Below are 18,949 nucleotides of genomic sequence, written 5' to 3' on the forward strand. Positions count from 1 at the left end.
TTAAGAATAAGGAGTAAGCCATTTAGAACGGAGACGAGGAAAGACTTTTTCTCACAGAGAGTGGTGAGTCTGTGGAATTCTCTGCCTCAGAGGGCGGCAGGGCGGGTTCTCTGGATACTTTCCAGAGAGCTAGATAGGGCTCTTAAAAATAGCGGAGTCAGGGGATATGGGGAGAAGGCAGGAACGGGGTACTGATTGGGAATGATCAGCCATGATTACATTGAATGGCAGTGCTAGCTCGAAGGGCCGAATGGCCTACTCCTGCACCTATTGTCTAATTCCCTTTTGCATCTCTATGAGTTTTTAAAGTGTTTTGTGTCAGTTTGTTCTAATATTCTATCACCTCTTTCCTTCTCAGTTTCTTGATCCCTCTTGCTGACTTCTGAAATGGTCCTAGATTTCAGACCATGCTCTTTCTAGCAGCAAAGTTTAGAGGGATATGGGCCAAACCAAGGCAAATGGAACCAGCTAAGATGTGCAATGTGGTCAGCATAGATGAGTTGGGCCGAAGGGCCTGTTTCCAAGTTATATGACACTGCTTTTATGTTTCTTGCATCTTTTTGTTATCACTGCCTAATTTAGTTTAAAGATACGAGGAAAGAGGACATTCAGACCACTGAGTGCCACCAACCAACGATCATCCATATACTAGTTCTATGTTATCAGTTTTGCATCCTACACGCTACAGGCAATTTACAGCAGCCAATTAACTTTTTATAGAATGTGGATGAAAACCGGAGCACCCAGAGGAAACTCACAGTCATAGAGAGAACGTACAAAATCTATACAGACAGCACCCATAAGTGATAGGAGTAGAATTAGGCCATTCAGTCCATCCAATCTACTCCACCATTCAATCATGGCTGATCTATCTTTCCCTCCTAAACCCATTCTCCTGCCTTCTCCCCATAACCTCGGACATCTTTACCAATCAAGAACCTATCTAGCTCGACTCGGGAGCTCCATGCCGGAGTGTTCCCATCCATCCCGACGCCAGGGTTCTGATCATCCCGACGAGAGGGCTTGAACATCAGACCATCGGCAGCGGCCCCGACCACGGGTGTAGAAAGGAGGAAGATTGCCTTCCATCACAGCGAGGAATGTGGATTTCACTGTGGTGGATGTTTATGTTAAATTTTATTTTATGTGGCTGTGTGCATTGTTGATTTTCACCTAATATGCCTGTATGGTAACTCAAATTTCACTGTACCTTAGTTGGTTAAGTGACAATAAATGCAAACTTGAAATTAAAAATATCCACTGACTTGGCTTCCACAGCCTTCTGTGGCAAAGAATTCCACAGATTTACCACAGATTTCTCTGACTAAAGAAATTCCTCCAAAGAACGTCCTTTAATTCTGAGGCTATAGCCTCTCGTCCAAGACTCTACCACTAGTGGAAACATTCTCTTCACATCCACTCTATCCAAGCCTTTCACTATTCTCTATGTTTCAATGAGGTTCCCCCTCATTCTCCTAAACTCCAGCCCAGTGCCGACAAACGCTCATCATAGGCTAACCTACTAATTCCTGGGTTTATTCTTCTAAACATAGTTGGGATTGAACCCAGGCCTCTGGCACTATCAGGCAGCAACTCTACTGCTGTGCCACTATTCTGCCTCGGTTTTTCTGTGCTGGAAGCTGATTGCTTTTTTGGCAAAGTTTTATGCGTTTTACTTTTGATCCATGCTAAACTTGATTTTTAACACATTAAATGATTGGTTGAATGCCTCATGGTTTGTATCTCATAATGATGGCGTATACTGAACTAATTCATGAGCTGTGATATTTTCTTTTCATCTTATTCAGTAAGAAGGTTTTACACCGGTCAAGGTCGATAGATGAGATGGGGGAGATTGTCTGGCACGTGGCTCTCTGTCTGCTTCTGGCCTGGCTGATAGTTGGGGCCGCCCTGTCTAAAGGAATCAAATCTTCAGGAAAGGTAAAATAATTTTAGAAAGGTTAAAGAAATGAGTCAAACTCTGGTGATAAAATATGGGTTTCTACACAAGGAAATCTCATTGATGTTACCACTGGTTCTGTGCGAGGGGAGCGGGGCATCTGAAGATTGTCCCTGGGTGAAGGAATGGCAGCGAGTCCCCAAACTGCTGCAACCGGCCCCTGGTCTCAGGGTTCCAGTCACACTTCCAGGACTGTGGGTGAATATACAACTGGAAGGCTGATCAGCACCGGCCCAGTGATTGGACAGATGAGGGCTGGCCCAGTAACCTGGTGGTTTCCAATTAGGGAAATGTGATTCAACTGAATAGGAAGAATGACATAGAAATCCACCACCAACATTTCATGTCAAATATATTGTGATCTGTTTTCCATTATTTATCCGCTGCATTCATGGTACAGAGTATGATTGGCCAGTCGGTGGTTGTCGAGTGGTGTAGTTGGTAGAACTGCTGCTTAACAGCGCTAAAGACACGGGGTCGATCCTGAATTCCAGGGCTATCTGTGTGGAGTTTGCACGTTCTTCTTGTGACTGCGTGTGTTTCCTCCATGTGCTCCGGTTTCCTCCTACATCCTCAAGACGTGTGGGTTTGTAGATTGATTGGCCCTCTGTAAGTTGCCACATGTGTAGAGAGTGGATGCAGAAGTGAGATAACATAGAATTATTGTGAGCAGGTGATTGATTATCAGCATGAACTTGGTGGGCTAAAGAGCCTGTTTCCATGATGTATCACTAAATTATCTCATATGTGCCATTTAAATTTAGTTCACTGCACAACTCAGCATCAAACATATATCTTGGTTCTTGGGCCTCCAAAATATTCCAAATGGAATTTAAACTGGAGGTGGCGGAGGGTGGACTTAAGCAAATAAGGATTCTTGGAGAAGAACAGCTACCTTAAATTTGTTGCGTCTGGTTGGGTAACTATGGTAGGGTGAAGACTATTCCATGCTTTAATTTCATGTTGTTAGTTCTCATCCAGTTTCTTCTGCTTTATCCTCTGCTTTGATTATAGTTCCTCCTGTTTGCCTTTTAATTGAATTCAGTGGTGTAGATATACAACAATGCAGAACAATCTAACAATCCCTCTCCCTGACCAGGTGGTTTATTTCACTGCAACATTCCCATACGTAGTTCTAACCGTACTTCTGATCCGAGGACTGACCCTGGAGGGAGCCCGGAAAGGGATTGAATTCTACATTGGAAACCAGTCGGACTTCTCAAAGCTCGTTGATGCTGAGGTAATCTCACCAGGGAATCTCACCGGATATACAGAAAATTATTATAACAGGTCATGTCTGTTGTTGCGATAACCCAGTTTATATACTCCCACGTGTGTAGGAAAGAACTGCAAATGCTGGTTTAAATCGAAGGTAGACACAAAATGCTGGAGTAACTCAGTGGGACAGGCAGCATCTCTGGAGAGAAGGTATGGGTGACGTTTCAGGTAGAGGTCTGAAGAAGGGTCTTGAACCGAAACGTCACCCATTCCTCTCTCCACAGATACTGCCTGTCCCGCTGAGTTATATTCTCAAGTCTTCCTTCTGACAATCCAGAAAAAAAAATCCAAGTCTGTCCAACCTCTTCTTGTAAGTAATACATAGAAACATAGTAAATAGGTGCAGGAGTAGGCCATTCGTCCCTTCGAACCTGCACCGCCATTCAATATGATCATGGCTGGTCATCCAACTCAGTATCCTGTACCTGCCTTCTCTCCATACCCCCTGATACCTTTAGCCACAAGGACCACATCTAACTCCTTCTTAAATATAGCAAATTAACTGGCCTCAACTACCTTCTGTGGCAGAGAATTCCAGAGATTCACCACTCTCTGTATGAAATTTTTTTTCTCATCTCAGTCCTAAAAGATTTCCCCCTTATCCTTAAATTGTGACCCCCTTGTTCTGGACTTTCCCAACATCGGGAACAATCTTCCTGCATCCAGCCTGTCCAACCCCTTAAGAATTTTGTACATTTCTATAAGATCCCCCCTCAATCTTCTAAATTCTAGCGAGTACAAGCCGAGTCTATCCAGTCTTTCTTCATATGAAAGTCCTGACATCCCAGGAATCAGTCTGGTGAACCTTCTCTGTACTCCCTCTATGGCAAGAATGTCTTTCCTCAGATTAGGAGACCAAAACTGTATGCAATACTCCAGGTGTGGTCTCACCAAGACCCTGTACAACTGCAGTAGAACCCTCTTGCTCCTATACTCAAATCCTTTTGCTATGAATGCTAACATACCATTCGCTTTCTTCACTGCCTGCTGCACCTGCATGCCTACTTTCAATGACAGGTGTACCATGACACCCACGTCTCGTTGCATCTCCCTTTTTCCTAATCGGCCACCATTCAGATAATAGTCTACTTTCCTGTATTTGCTACCAAAGTGGATAACTTCACATTTATCCACATTATACTGCATCTGCCATGCATTTGCCCACTCACCCAGCCTATCCAAGTCATAATACCCCCTACTACAGGCAACATTCTTGTAAAAACTATTTTCCGAACCTTGGCTCAACTTCTGAAGTAGTATTAAGTAGGGCTCACTATTATTTTGCCTGACCCGAGTGATCGCTTGTTGATGGTATTTTGTTCTGCAACTATTGTCAATAAGAGAGGGAAGTAATATGGCTCCTGTAGAAACATAGAAAATAGGTTCAGGAGTGGGCCATTCGGCCCTGCACCGCCATTCAATATGATCATGGCTGATCATCCACTCAGTATCCTGTACCTGCCTTCTCTCCATAACCCCTGATCCCTTTAGCCACAAGGGCCACATCTAACTCCCTCTTAAATATAGCCAATGAACTGGCCTCAACTACCTTCTGTGGCAGAGAATTCCAGAGATTCACCACTCTCCGTGTGAAAAATGTTTTTCTCATCTCGGTCCTAAAAGATTTTCCCCTTATCCTTAAACTGTGACCCCTTGTTCTGGACTTCCCCAACACCGGGAACAATCTTCCTGCATGCCTACTTTCATTGACTGGTGTACCATGACACCCAGGTCTCGTTGCATCTCCCCTTTTCCTAATCGGCCACCATTCAGATAATAGTCTACTTTCCTGTTTTTGCCACCAAAGTGGATAACCTCACATTTATCCACATTATACTGCATCTGCCATGCATTTGTCCACTCACCCAGCCTATCCAAGTCACCTTGCAGCCTCCTAGCATCCTCCTCACAGCTAACACTGCCCCCCAGCTTTGTGTCATCTGCAAACTTCGAGATTTTGCATTCAATTCGCTCGTCCAAATTATTAATATATATTGTAAATAGCTGGGGTCCCAGCACTGAGCCTTGCAGTACCCCACTAGTCACTGCCTGCCATTCTGAAAAGGACCCGTTTACTCCTACTCCTTGCTACCTGTCTGCCAGCCAGTTCTCTATCCACATCAATACTGAACCCCCAATATCGTGTGCTTTAAGTTTGTATACTAATCTCTTATGTGGGACCTCGTTGAAAGCCTTCTGAAAGTCCAGATATAACACATCCACTGGATCTCCCTTATCCACTCTACTAGTTACATCCGCGAAAAATTCTACGAGATTCGTCAGACATGATTTACCTTTCGTAAATCCATGCTGACTTTGTCCAATGATTTCACCACTTTCCAAATGTGCTGCTATCCCATCTTTAATAATTGACTCTAGCAGTTTCCCCACTACTGGTGTTAGACTAAATGGTAGGGAATCAGCGATTTGTGTAAGAAAGAGAACCAACACGCTCGGCCCTCAAATGATTGGCTTGAACGATTGTCATGTTACCAGTTGAAGAGTGCAAACAAGATTTACAAGGATGTTACCAGTTTTCAAAGGCCTGAGCTATAGAAACATAGAAAAATAGGTGCAGGAGTAGACCATTCGGTCTTTGGAGCTTCTGCCTTCTGTGGCAGAGAATTCCACAGATTCACAACTCTCTAGGTGACAAAGTTTTTCCTCATCTCAGTCCCAAATGGCCTACCCCTTATTCTTAAACTGTGATCGCTGGTTCGGGACTCCCCAAACATCGGGAACATTTTACCTGCATCTAGCCTGTCCAATCATTTAAGAATTTTTTGTTTCAGTAAAATCCCTTCTCATCCTTTAAATTCCAGTGATTACAAGTCCAGTCGACCCATGCTTTCATCAAATGTCAGTCCCGCCATCCCGGGAATTAATCTGATGCACCTACGCTGCACTACGCTGCACTATAGAAATAATGTCCTTCCTCAAATTAAGAGACCAAAATTGCGCACAATATAAGGAGAGTATGAACAAGACTTGAAACATCACCCATTCCTTTCCTCTAGAAATGCTGCATAATCTGCTGAGTTACTCCAGCATTTTGTGTCTGTAGGGAGCGGTTGGGCAGGCAAGAACATAGAGATCTATAAGATCATGAGGGGAATAGATAGGGTAAATGTATTGAGTCTTTTTCCCCATGGTAGGGGATTCAAGAACCAGAGGACATATTTTTGTGAGAGGGAAAATAATCAATAGGAACCTGAGCAATGGTTTCACTCAGAGGGTGATGTGTATATGGAACAAGGGCAAATGAGATTAGAATAGACGGTGCCTTGGTTGACATCAGCAAATTGGGCTGAAGGGCCTATTAAATCAGTACCTATAGTACCTGCCTCAATTACTTCCTCTGGCAGCTTGTTCCATATACCCACCATCCTCTGAGTGGAAAAAGTGAGAAGTCAGTGGTGAGAAAATGAAAATACAAGAACAAGCCCACAATGTCTTTGCCCAACATAATGCTGAGATCATCTGCCGGCACATGATCCATATCTCTCCATTACCTGCATATCCATGTGCCTATCCATAAGTTTCTTCAAGGCCCTTATCATATCTGCCTCCACCACCAACTCCAGCAGTGTTTTTCAGGCAGTTGCCATGCTATGTTTAAAACATTTACCTTGCACATCTTCTTTAAACTTTGTCCCTCTCTCCATAGAGCCATGCCCTCTCATATTTGTTATTTTAATGCTGGGAAAATGGTTCTGACTCTGATCTTGCTGAATACGTTTTAATTTAATATCCCTGTGCTGACTAACTTTATTTTCTGTTCCACAGGTTTGGAAAGATGCTGCAACACAAATATTCTATTCTTTTGCAGTGGGATGGGGTAACTTGATAACCCTGTCGTCCTACAACAAATTCCACAACAACTGTTTCAGAGACACCATCATTGTCTGTGTGGTGAACTGTGCCACAAGTGTGTTTGCCGGATTTGCCATCTTCTCCGTCCTGGGACACATGGCTCACGTACAGGACAAGCCTGTTTCAGAGGTCGCTCAGTCAGGTAACTGTGGTGTCAGATTCGCTGTACTGGATTTTGTTGGAGAAGATGGTGATGGAGTAGGGAACCTCACTGCCCTCCTCACCGGTTAGATTCTCTCCCCACAGATGCTTCCTGACCTGCTGATCATTTCTGGCAATCTTTTTGTTTCATCAAAAGCGATCAGTAATTCATCATTGGGAATAATCAGAATAAAATAAATCTTCAAACAGGATTCCTTATGCCCCTGTCCCATGGAACGGAAAACTCTGGAGAGTTTGCGCCCCACCCAAAGTTTCCGTGCGGTTCCCAGAGGTTCCCAGAGGTTTTTGTCAGTCTCCCTAACGGTTGAAAGTGGTTCTTCTATGTTCCGGCGATTATTTCAAAAAATTCAAATCCAGCCGTGACTAAAAATGTTTTGCCGTTTTAAAAATTGGTAATTTTTTAGTCGAAGCCAGCTGCGATGCTGGTTGAAGGTGGTAAGACCTTCCACTACCTGCAACCTCCGGCATCCACCTGCAACCTCCGGCAACCACCTTCAACTAGCATCGCAACCGGCTTCGACTAAAAAATTACCGATTTTTAAAACGGCAAACTATTTTTGGTCGCGGCCGGTTTTGAATTTTTTCAAAAGAAGTTCAAACAAAATTTGGTTTCTGCAGTCATACAACAAGAAAAGAACCAAGACACACAGCCAACACAGTTTACACAAACATCCATCACAGTGAATCTCCTTCTCACTGTGATGGAAGGCAAAGTCTTGTCTCTGCCCTGTGTTCCATTTCTTCTCCCGATGTTAAAGCCTCTGGCGGGCGATGGCAAGTCCCGCGGCCATTAAGGCCGCACCGGGCGATGTAAGGCTCTGCTCCGGGTCTCAATGTTGGAGGCCCTGGCAGGCGATGCCAAGTCCCGCGGCTGTTAAATCCGCGCCGGGCGACGTAAGGCCCCGCTCCAGGTCATCTTCAACCCTGCAACTCGCGCGGGAGAAGTTACCGTTGCGGTAGCTCTGAAAAGCGGTCTCCCACCAGGGCCCCGCGAGCTCCCGATGTCACCATCCACCGGACCTACGGCTGGAGCCTCCGAGCTCCGGAGTCCGGCCGCAGCAGCGCGCCAACACAGCTCTCCATGCTGCGAAGTCGGCCAGATGGTAAATTCGCAGCTCCGCCGGCTCCACGACTGGAGCCCCCAAGTCGTTCCGGTCGGAGGCCACTCCACGGTGCTAGACCCCAAAGGCAACGGAGACCCGACAGAGAAAAGGTCAGGTCACCCGTACAAGTAAGAGATTGAAAAGTCCCCCACCCCCACCCACATTGACGAGGGTAAAGCAGTGGATGTTGTCTATATGGACTTTAGTAAGGCCTTTGACAAGGTTCCTCATGGAAGGTTGGTTAAGAAGGTTCAACTGTTGGGTATAAATGCAGGAATAGCATGATGGATTCAACAGTGGCTGAATGGGAAAAGCCAGAGGGTAATGGTGGATGGCTGTTTGTCGGGTTGGAGGCAGGTGACTAGTGGGGTGCCTCAGGGATCTGTGTTGGGTCCTTTGTTGTTTGTCATGTACATCAATGATCTGGATGAAGGTGTGGTAAATTGGATTAGTAAGTATGCAGATGATACCAAGATAGGGGGTGTTGTGGATAATGAAGAGGATTTCCAAAGTCTACAGAGTGATTTAGGCCATTTGGAAAAATGGGCTGAAAGATGGCAGATGGAGTTTAATGCTGATAAATGTGAGGTGCTACACCTTGGCAGGACAAATCAAAATAGGACGTACAAGGTAAATGGTAGGGAATTGAAGAATACAGTTGAACAGAGGGATCTGGGTATAACCGTGCATAGTTCCTTGAAGGTGGAATCTCATATAGATAGGGTGGTAAAGAAAGCTTTTGGTATGCTAGCCTTCATAAATCAGAGCATTGAGTATAGAAGCTGGGATGTAATGTTAAAATTGTACAAGGCATTGGTGAGACCAAATCTGGAGTATGGTGTACAATTTTGGTCGCCCAATTATAGGAAGGATGTCAACAAAATAGAGAGAGTACAGAGGAGATTTACTAGAATGTTGCCTGGGTTTCAACAACTAAGTTACAGAGATAGGTTGAATATGTTAGGTCTTTATTCTCTGGAGCGCAGAAGGTTCAGGGGGGACTTGATAGAGGTCTTTAAAATGATGAGAGGGATAGACAGAGTTGATGTGGACAAGCTTTTCCCTTTGAGAATAGGGAAGATTCAACCAAGAGGACATGACTTCAGAATTAAGGGACAGAAGTTTAGGGGTAATATGAGGGGGAACTTCTTTACTCAGAGAGTGGTAGCGGTGTGGAATGAGCTTCCAGTGGAAGTGGTGGAGGCAGGTTCATTGGTATCATTTAAAAATAAATTGGATAGGCATATGGATGAGAAGGGAATGGAGGGTTATGGTATGAGTGCCGGCAGGTGGGACTAAGGGAAAAAAAGTTGTTCGGCACGGACCTGTAGGGCCGAGATGGCCTGTTTCCGTGCTGTAATTGTTATATGGTTATATACACAGATAAGAACAATATAAAATCCACAATAAAACTATACATTAAACGTGGCAAAAAAAAGACAGACGGACTGCAGAGGCCACTGCAACATTGGTCGCGTCACCTAGACACTTTATCATATTAATATATCAGAGAGAGCAGTTAGCATGTGTGCGGGGGGGTAGTTAGTGTGCGTGTAGGGGTGGTTAGTGTGTGTGATGCCGCATGCCGCCCCCCCCTCCCCCCCCCCAACGGGTCTGCACTTGGTCTAGTATAATATAAAATTCTGTGTGTGGGTGTGTGTGTGTGTAATTTTGTATGCGATTCACATCTCCTCGCAAACCTGATGCGGTAACGGTGAAATTTCTACATATTCTGGTAGAGATTTACCACATGATTTCAAAAATCCCCTCGCCTGAAAAATGGATTAATTATTTCCTGAGTTTTTTTACTAAATTGTTCACCAATCTGAAATTATATTAAAATCTAACTGCTGAAGTGAGCTGGATGACGTCACAATGCCTTTGCTCCTCGCGGCAAGCTGAGCAGGGATTTAAACGTGCAGCCATGAGCTGCGCGTTACGTGGCATAATGGGTCACCCCCCCAGGGCCATGGATTGAAGCCGTTAAACATGTGGTCAAGTCGTGCAGCGCGTTCCACTGGGCTCCTTCAAGTTCAACAACATGGCGGCGATGGTCCTTATTTCAGCGCAGCCGTGGACAAGTGCAGTGGGAAAGTGGCCGTGGCAGTTGTCACAGGTGATGACCTCCTCTCGATCTCCCCCGTCCGATTGTCTGACACACTGGTGGGTGTGCTTCCCCTCGCGGAAGCCATGATCGGCCAGCCCTCCGCTGCTTTTCACTGTCCTCAGATCGCTCCGGGCCTCACTCTGGTCCATGGCGGCAGCATCCTCGCTCGGGCCCGGGGCCTGGTGGGGAGGCTGCTGCTCTACGACCTAGGTAGGTGCTGCCTCTACCTCCTCCCTCTCCACTCCCTCCCCGGGGTAAAGAAAGAGAGAGGGTGGGGGGTAAAAGGGGGGGAGAGAGGGAGGGTGGGGGGAGAGGTGCAGAGAGGGGGAGGAGAGGGGGGAAAGGAGAGGGGGGAAGAGGGAGGAGTAGAGGGGGGATGAGGGGGCCCTCCCTCTCTGCCCCCCCCCCTCTGCCCCGTCTCTCTCTGCCCCCTCTCCCTTTCTGTGTCCCCTTCCACTGCCCCTCCCTCCCTCTCTGCACCCCCCTCTCCCTCTCTAGGGAGTGGTGAATATTGGGACCTATGGGTGAGTGTTGGAGAATTGCGTTTGGAACCCGCCCTCCCATGACGCCGTGTATCCCCCCACCACTCAATCTCTACCCCCTCCCTCTCCCTCTTTACCCCCCTCCCCCTCCCTCTTCCCCCCCCCCCCCCCTCTCTAGCCGCATCTGCGCAGGTTATGCGTGAGTGGATAGGGCAGGGGATTGGGTAAAAGGAGCGAATGAATAATATTAATATGTCAGGGGGATGGGGTGTGTGGGGGGGGGGGGGGTAGTTAGTGTGTGTGTGTGTTTCCCCCCCCCCCTCTCTACCCCCCGCAAACCCAACGGGTCTCCCTTGGTCTAGAATCCTTTAAACATTGCCCCTCTCACCTTAAAGTTACGTCCTTTAGTATTTGTTCTATCCATCCTAGCAAAACAAAGTTCTGTCAACCCTCTGTGTGCCTCAAATGGCATTCAAGCTGGTTGCCAAGCTCACGGAACTGGGTTTCTGCACATCCCTCTGCAATTGGATCCTTGACTTCCTCATCCACAGACTATTGTCTGATCAAATTGGTAGAAACACTTTTTCCTCAATAACAATCAGTACAGGAGCACCTCAAGGCTTTGTGCTTGTTAATTCTGGCCAAATTGGACAGGCCAAGACACTAACATTGAGTAAAGGCTTCTGGGCTGCTAGTCCATTTGGTCAATTTAAATGTGCCTGCAGAAATAGGACAAGCTGCAGAATGGTGTCAGTTCCTCTAGAGCCTAGATAAGAGCTGCAGGAAGAGAACATCTGCAGATGCTGACAATTATTGCAAATTGCATGGAATGGATTGAATGAATGCAAACCAGACATACACATTGTATATAATGTTGCAAAGATTTACTTTGCTAGATGTTGATTGGATTAAGTATTAAGCCTTGCTTGGGTTTCTTGAATATCTAGGTAAATGTTGCTATGTTTGCTTCCTCTCAGAAGCGCTGTTGGAATACAATGTATTAGTCACAGTATTATTGGGTTAGGGAAATGTCTATCATATACTGTGTTAATCGATATCTGTTATTGGACTGTATAGAGACCACCCCCATGCGGTTCGGCCCCTCAAGGTTCGTGGACCTATAAAAGACCACTCCCACAAGGTCCTGTGTCGATCTTCTGGGAGAACGCTTATGACCGCATGACCTTCTGAAGTGTCTCTGCTTGAGCGAAGTTAAATAGGGCTTGGTCAGGCAGATATGAGGATCGAACCCACGGTGGTTAGGTACAGTAATGGGAACTGTAATTGTGTTTTGTCAAAATAAAGTTTAGATGCTCAAGTGCTTGACTCAGTGATTTTTGACTGAAACTAGAATGGGGGAAGCTTAGAACGAGCTATTTATGTGCTCAGTCCCCTGCTCTACTCGCTCTATACTCATGACAGTGTAGCCGGCACAGTGCAAACTCCATCTTCAAGTTTTCTGACAACAACACCATTGTTGTATGAATTACAGATGGTGATGAGTCAGAGGATAGAAGTGAGATCAACCGATTGACCAAATGGTACCAGTACAACAACCTGGCTCTCAATTTCAGTAAAACCAATGAACTGAATGTGGACTTTGGATGAGGACCCATAATATTGTTTATATCAACGGGACAATGGTGGAGACAGTCAAAAACCTCAAATTTCTGGGTGTGCATATTTCCGAAGATCTTTCTTGGACCCAGCACACTTATTATAAAGAAAGTACATGAACACCTCTACTTCCTGAGAAGAATATGGATATGGGGTGTGCCAGAGAGGATTCTCTTGAACATCTACAGGGGTACAGTAGAGACCATGTTAACTGATTGCATCACGGCCTGGTTTGGCAACTTGAATGCCCAGGAGCGAATAAGAATAAAAAAAGGTGTGAACACTGCCCAGTCCATCACCGGCTCTGACCTCCGCACCATCGAAGAGATTTACCGGAGTAGCTGCCTCAAAAATAGAGACCCACACCATCCTGGCCACACACTCATTTCACTCCTGCCATCGGGAAGAAGGTACAGGAACCTGAAAACTGTAAGGTCCAGGTTCAGGAACAGCTTCTTCCCACAGACATCAGGCTGTTGAACACTACAACCTCAAATAAGCTCTGAACTACAATACACTATTATTGTTATTATTACACTATTATTGTTTGTTTTTTTGTCTGTACGTATATATGTGTACTTGTGAGTATGTGTGTATATATATACACACACACTAAACTTATTTTTCTCTCTCTCATTTATTGTATTGTTTACATTGTACTATGTTTACATATTCTGTTGTGCTGTTGCACGTAAGAATTTCATTGTTCTATGTTGGATATATAACAACAAAAGACTTGACTCTTGATTGTATCCACTGTTCAGGTTTCGGTTTGGCTTTCATCGCCTACCCAGAGGCACTTGCGCAGTTACCGTGGGCTCCTCTATGGTCCTCTTTGTTTTTCTTCATGCTGATCACACTGGGAATCGACACTCAGTTTGGAACATTTGGTAAGAAAGCAAAGTTCTTCCTTTTTTGAAGTGAAATTATCTGAATTGTTCTTGTATACCATGAGAAATTTCTGCTACCTGTACAATAATGGATGAACATTCCTTGCTTCTTTAGTCTTAAGGGGCTGTCCCACTGCGGCGAACTAATCCGCGAATTCAGAAGAGTGCCTTCGACATTTAAGCTCGACGGCACTCGCCTGGAAAACCTCGAGCTGGATCAACCATCAGCGATGAAACTGACTGGATCGACTGACCGCACACACACACACACACACACACAAACAGATCTCAAAGGCGGGGGCCAGGGAAAGCGGGGGAGCGCTGTCTGAAATTCACACCCGCGATGAAGAGGAAGGTAAGAGACGGCTGCACAGTGTACAGTAAGTCTTGTAGAGAGCGCGGGGGGGGGGGGGGGGGGGGGAAGAGAAGGAGAAAGAAGGGGAAAGAAGGAGAGAGAAGGGGAGAGAGGGGGGGGGGAGGAGAAGGAGTGGAGACACTTCTAAGACGTCAGACAACATTTAATAAAATTTAGCGGGCATTTTACCTACCGGTCTTTTTTTTTGGTCCTGAAAACTCCAGTGAGCCAATTAAAATGCATGGTCAGTGAAGGAGATAGCCTACGACTGCCCTCGACTGCCTGTAACTAAATAGCGACCCACTCCACTGCACTACGAGTTAAAAAGAACCATGCCAACCAATTTTAATTGCGGAAATTTTTTCTACATGCTGAAAATTTTTCCACAACCTAGCTGAGGCCGCGAGTATTCGGGAACTTCCGTCGAGCATGAAGGAGAGTTCCAGTGACCTCATAGGACCTCTTAGGACCACGTGTCAACCATGCTGCGAGTTTGGGTTGAGGGCAAACTCGTCTAAACTCGCAGATTAGGTTGCCGCAGTGGGACAGCCCCTCCAGTTTAGGTTTATTATTGTCACGTACTCGGAAGAAGGCTGAAAAGCAGGACCTCCAGGGTGGTTATCTCCGGTTTGCTTCCAGTTCCTCGTGCTAGTGAGGGCAGGAACAGGGAGATAGGGGATCTGAATGTGTGGCTGTGGAGCTGGTGCGCGAAGCAGGGATTTAGATTCTTAGACCATTGGGATCTGTTTTGGGGTAAGGGTGAATTGTACAAAAGAGTCGGGTTGCACCTTAACAGGCGGGGGAGAGTTTATGCGACTAGAAAATATATCTCTCTATTCCATGCAAATTTTCCACCATTAAATTTTCCACTAAATTAAATGCCCTTATACAATTTTGGAAAACACTTCCTATTTCCCTTATAGGTGGAGTAAATGCTATAAAGATTATTTTCCATCCACAACTCCTTTACCTATTTCAACCAATACCGATTTATCTCCCTAAAAGCTTTTCAAAAAAAACTTGACTGTGATTACAAATTTTATCTGGGATTATAAAACTCATAGAATTCATAAACAACATTTATGTAAACCTAAAGAAAACGGTGGACTGGCTCTCCCCAACTCTCTTTTCTATTACTGGGCAACTAATATAAAAAATTTAATCTACTGGATGTATGATACGGCAACAAGTAAACTGGTTAAAAATGGAGAGGGAAGATTGTTCGCCTTTCAATATAGGCGTGATTCTTCTTTCTCCAATGCATCTGAATAATTCAATGTATGAGAAAAATCCGATAATTCATAGCACCCTACGAATTTGGAAACAGTTAAAATTAACTCTCAAATTGAAACATTTTTCGCTCCTTTTACCAATCGCCAACAATCCCTCGTTTAAACCGTCTACATTAGATAAAGCGTTTGCACAATGGGAAAACTCAGGAATTAAACGCTGGGAGATCTTTACGAGAACGGGATTTTCCTCGCGTTTCAAGAATTACAGGAGAAATATCATTTGAAAGCTAGTAATTTTTTTAGATATCTTCGAATCCGAGACGTGAAAACACCCGCAAGATTGTTATTCTAGGGGCCCAGGTATATTAGACCAATGCATGAGTAGAAAGGCGGACACAAGTAAGTTAATATTCTATATTTACAATACCCTTTTAACTGCACATATCCCACCTTCTGAAATGATGGCGAGCATGGGAAGATGAATTGGGCTTATCAATCTCAAAGGTAGTTGGAAGGAAAGCCTTTTATACATCCATTACTGCTCTCTTAATGTTAGGCACTCTCTGATACAATGTAAAATACTGCACAGACTCTATTACTCAAAGTCTAAATTGAACAAGATCTTACCAAATGTCTCTCCTATTTGTGATAAATGTCTCCTCCAAGAAGTGACTATAACCCATTCTTTTGCTTCTTGTACAAAGTTAAAAAACTTCTGGAGGGGAATATTTGATACCTTTTCCAAAATACTTAAAATTAAATTGGACTCTGATATAAGACTGATCAAATTAGGTATGTCAGAGGCCTTTTCTAAGGTAATGATATTTCAAAGACGTTTCAACTACGGCCTAATAATGGTGAAAAAATTAATACTTAAATTTTGGAAACAAACAGTCCCCACAGTGAAGATGTGGATTACAGATATGTCCGAGACACTACACTTGGAAAACATTAGGCTTGTCTTGGCGGAAAAACCAGATCAATTTCTTAAGACATGGATACCCTTTACTGAATTTTTACAACAATAGTATGGTGAAACACAAATTTAAAATTTAAATCCGATGCTTCGATGGGTGGGAGGGAGGGGGGGGGGAGTGGCAAGGTATATCTCCATCTTTTCTTATTCCTCTTTCTTTCTGCTGCACTGCTTTGGCAGCTTAGGGATCTTTTTCTCGTTCTTTTCTATTTTATCTGTTCATTCTTTCCTTTCTTCTTTTCTTGTTCTCCCTTTGTTTCCTTTTCTCCTTTTTCTTAATTTAGGTTATAAGGTTAAAAATGAAGCTGTACAATAATTGTATAATTGTAGCTGCCGAACGTTTTATCCTTGTACAATTGCTTCTAATATATTTTAAAAAAAACAACAAAAAACAGGATCAGTTCATTCCAAAGAGGAAGAAAGATTCCGAGGGGAGTAAGGGGTGACTGGGAAGTCAAGGGCTGTATAAAAATAAAAGATAAGAAGTATAATATAGCAAAGATGAGCGAGAAGCCAGATGATTGGGAGACTTTTAAAGAGCAACAGAAGATAACTTAAAAGTCCACACTGGGAGAAAAGATGAGGTACGAAAATAAGCTAGCCAAGAATATAAAGGAGGATAGTAAAAGTTTATTTAGGTATGTAAAGAGGAAATAAAATTGCGAAGACCAAAGTTGGACCCTTGAAGACAGAAACGTGAATTTATTAAAGGAAACAAGGAAATGGAAGGCAAGTTACTTTGGATCTTCACTAAGGAAGACACAAACAATCTCCCAGATGTACTAGTAGCCAGAGGACCTAGGGTGAAGGAGGAACTGAAGGAAATTCACATTAGGCAGGAATTTGAGTTGGGTAGACTGATGAGACTGTAGGCTGATAAATCCCCAGGGTCTGATGGTCTGCCACTTCCTTAAGTACCTAAAGCGTACTTAAGGAAGTGGCTCTAGAAATCAAATGGATGAATTGGTAACCATTTTGCAATCTATATTACTAAAAGTATGATCTTGACCATCTTGACCACTTCCTGTGTTTTTTGGCCATCGTACTCAGAGTCCCCCTCTGCTGTGCAGAACAAGAGGATTTTTCCCATCGATGAAAAATAAAAGAATTATTAGTGTTTAAAATATGTTGAGATTCTCTCTCCTGAAGGCCACGCCCCTTCGGGAGGGACTATAAAACCCGGAAATGTTGAGTGCCTCAGTCAGTCTCTGCAAGATGGGGGATCGAGAGGGTCATGTCTCTCATTCTGAGCTGTGAATAACACTGAACACATGTCTACTAAACTGTGAGTGGTTTTACTGACCTGTCAGTGCCCTTAATGTGGTTTGAAAATATAGTTTGGAAATGCTAAAGCTGTGTTGCCTTTGGTTTGGAAATGTTAAAGCAGTGTTGCTTTTGGTTTAGAAATGCTAAAGCTGTGTTGCCTTTGGTTTGGTAATGCTAAAGCTGTGTTGCCTAATTAATGTTGCCTTGCCTAATTAAAGTTGCTTTGCCCAATTAAAGTTGCCTTGCCTCCTATATATAATTAAAAATCTAATCTTGACCACTTCCTGTCTGCGCTTTATATCGATTTTAGAAACAAATGCTACCATGTACGGCTGTGATTTCTGGCCATCTTACTCAGTCCCCCTCCGCTCATCAGGTGCCGTAGATTTTTCCCATCAATGAAACATAAAAGAGTTATTCGTGTTTTAAAAAATGTTGAGATTCTCTCTCCTGTCAATCATGCCATGAAGGCCACGCCCGTGCTGGGAGAGGGAGGGACTATAAAACCCAGAAGTGTGGGCATGGCTCAGTCTCTGCTAGATGGAGGAAGGAGAGGTCACGACTCGCTGTCTTTAATGGCTTTGCACCCTGCTTGAAATGGTATGAAACTGCACTTGAATTTGGTGACCTTGCACCCTGCTTGAAGTGGTAAGAAACTGCACTTGAATTTGATGGCGTTGCACCCTGCTTGAAATGGAATTTCAAGGAATAGCCGTGAATCAACTGCCAGCCCACCAGCAGTGAGTGAGTGAGCTGCCAGCACAACAGGCTTGAGTGACTCAGCCGCCAGCCCAAGAATCCGTTCGGCCCACAGTGTCCATACTAGCCCTCTGGAAACCAGTTCTTTCAGCCCACAACACCCATACTAGCGCTCCAGAAAGCCCCACTGGCCACCAATATTGGAATTGGAGAGGTGGAATATTGTGGTGGGGGGGCCAGCACTCCCGTGTGATGCTGGGACCCAACGGGTCCTACTTAGTCTAGTGTTCTATAGATTCAGGATCAATTCCTGTGAATTTGAGGGTAGCTAATGATATTCCACTTTTTAAGAAAGGCAGGAGAGAGAAAACAGGGAGTTATAGACCAGTTATCTTGACATTGGTGGAGGGGAAAATGTTGGAGTCAATTATAAAAGATGAAATAGCGGCACATTTGGATAGCAGCAACAGGATCAGTTCGAGTCAGCCTGGATTTACGAAGGGAATCATGTTTGACTAATCTTTTTTTGAGGATGTAACTAGGAAAATATGGCCAGTAGATATAGTGTACCTGGACCTTCAGAAAGCATTTGATAAGGTCTCACATAGGAGATTAGTGGGCAAAATTACATATGGTATTGGGGGTAGGGTATTGACATGGATAGAAAATTGGTTGGCAGACAGGAAAGAAAGAGTAAGGATTAACGGGTCCCTTTCAGAATGGCAGGCAGTGACTAGTGGGGTACTGCGAGGCTCGGTGCTGAGACCACAGCTATCTACAATATACATTAATGATTTAGATGAAGGGATTAAAAGTGACATTAGCAAATCAAAGGTTCAAAGGTTATTTTATTAGTCGCATACACCTAGGTGTAGTGAAATGCTTCTTGCCAATGCAGCACATAAAGAAAGAATACAAACATAACAATAATAAAGAAATTTAAACATAA

General features: G+C 44.3%; 1 protein-coding gene across 4 annotated transcripts in view; it reads left to right on the top strand.

Annotated features, from left to right (window-relative positions):
- LOC129701990 (sodium- and chloride-dependent neutral and basic amino acid transporter B(0+)-like) overlaps nucleotides 1–18,949 on the top strand; it is a 59,576-nt gene that overhangs the window by 32,507 nt on the left and 8,120 nt on the right. For all 4 annotated transcript variants that reach the window (XM_055643449.1, XM_055643452.1, XM_055643451.1 and 1 more), the window contains 4 exons: nucleotides 1,809–1,941; nucleotides 3,060–3,200; nucleotides 7,025–7,253; nucleotides 13,347–13,472. In XM_055643449.1, coding sequence (XP_055499424.1) covers nucleotides 1,809–1,941; nucleotides 3,060–3,200; nucleotides 7,025–7,253; nucleotides 13,347–13,472 — 629 coding nt within the window. The remainder of the gene's footprint in view (nucleotides 1–1,808; nucleotides 1,942–3,059; nucleotides 3,201–7,024; nucleotides 7,254–13,346; nucleotides 13,473–18,949) is intronic.

Source organism: Leucoraja erinacea, chromosome 12 (assembly GCF_028641065.1).
Source record: "Leucoraja erinacea ecotype New England chromosome 12, Leri_hhj_1, whole genome shotgun sequence".
Classification (NCBI taxonomy): domain Eukaryota; kingdom Metazoa; phylum Chordata; class Chondrichthyes; order Rajiformes; family Rajidae; genus Leucoraja; species Leucoraja erinaceus.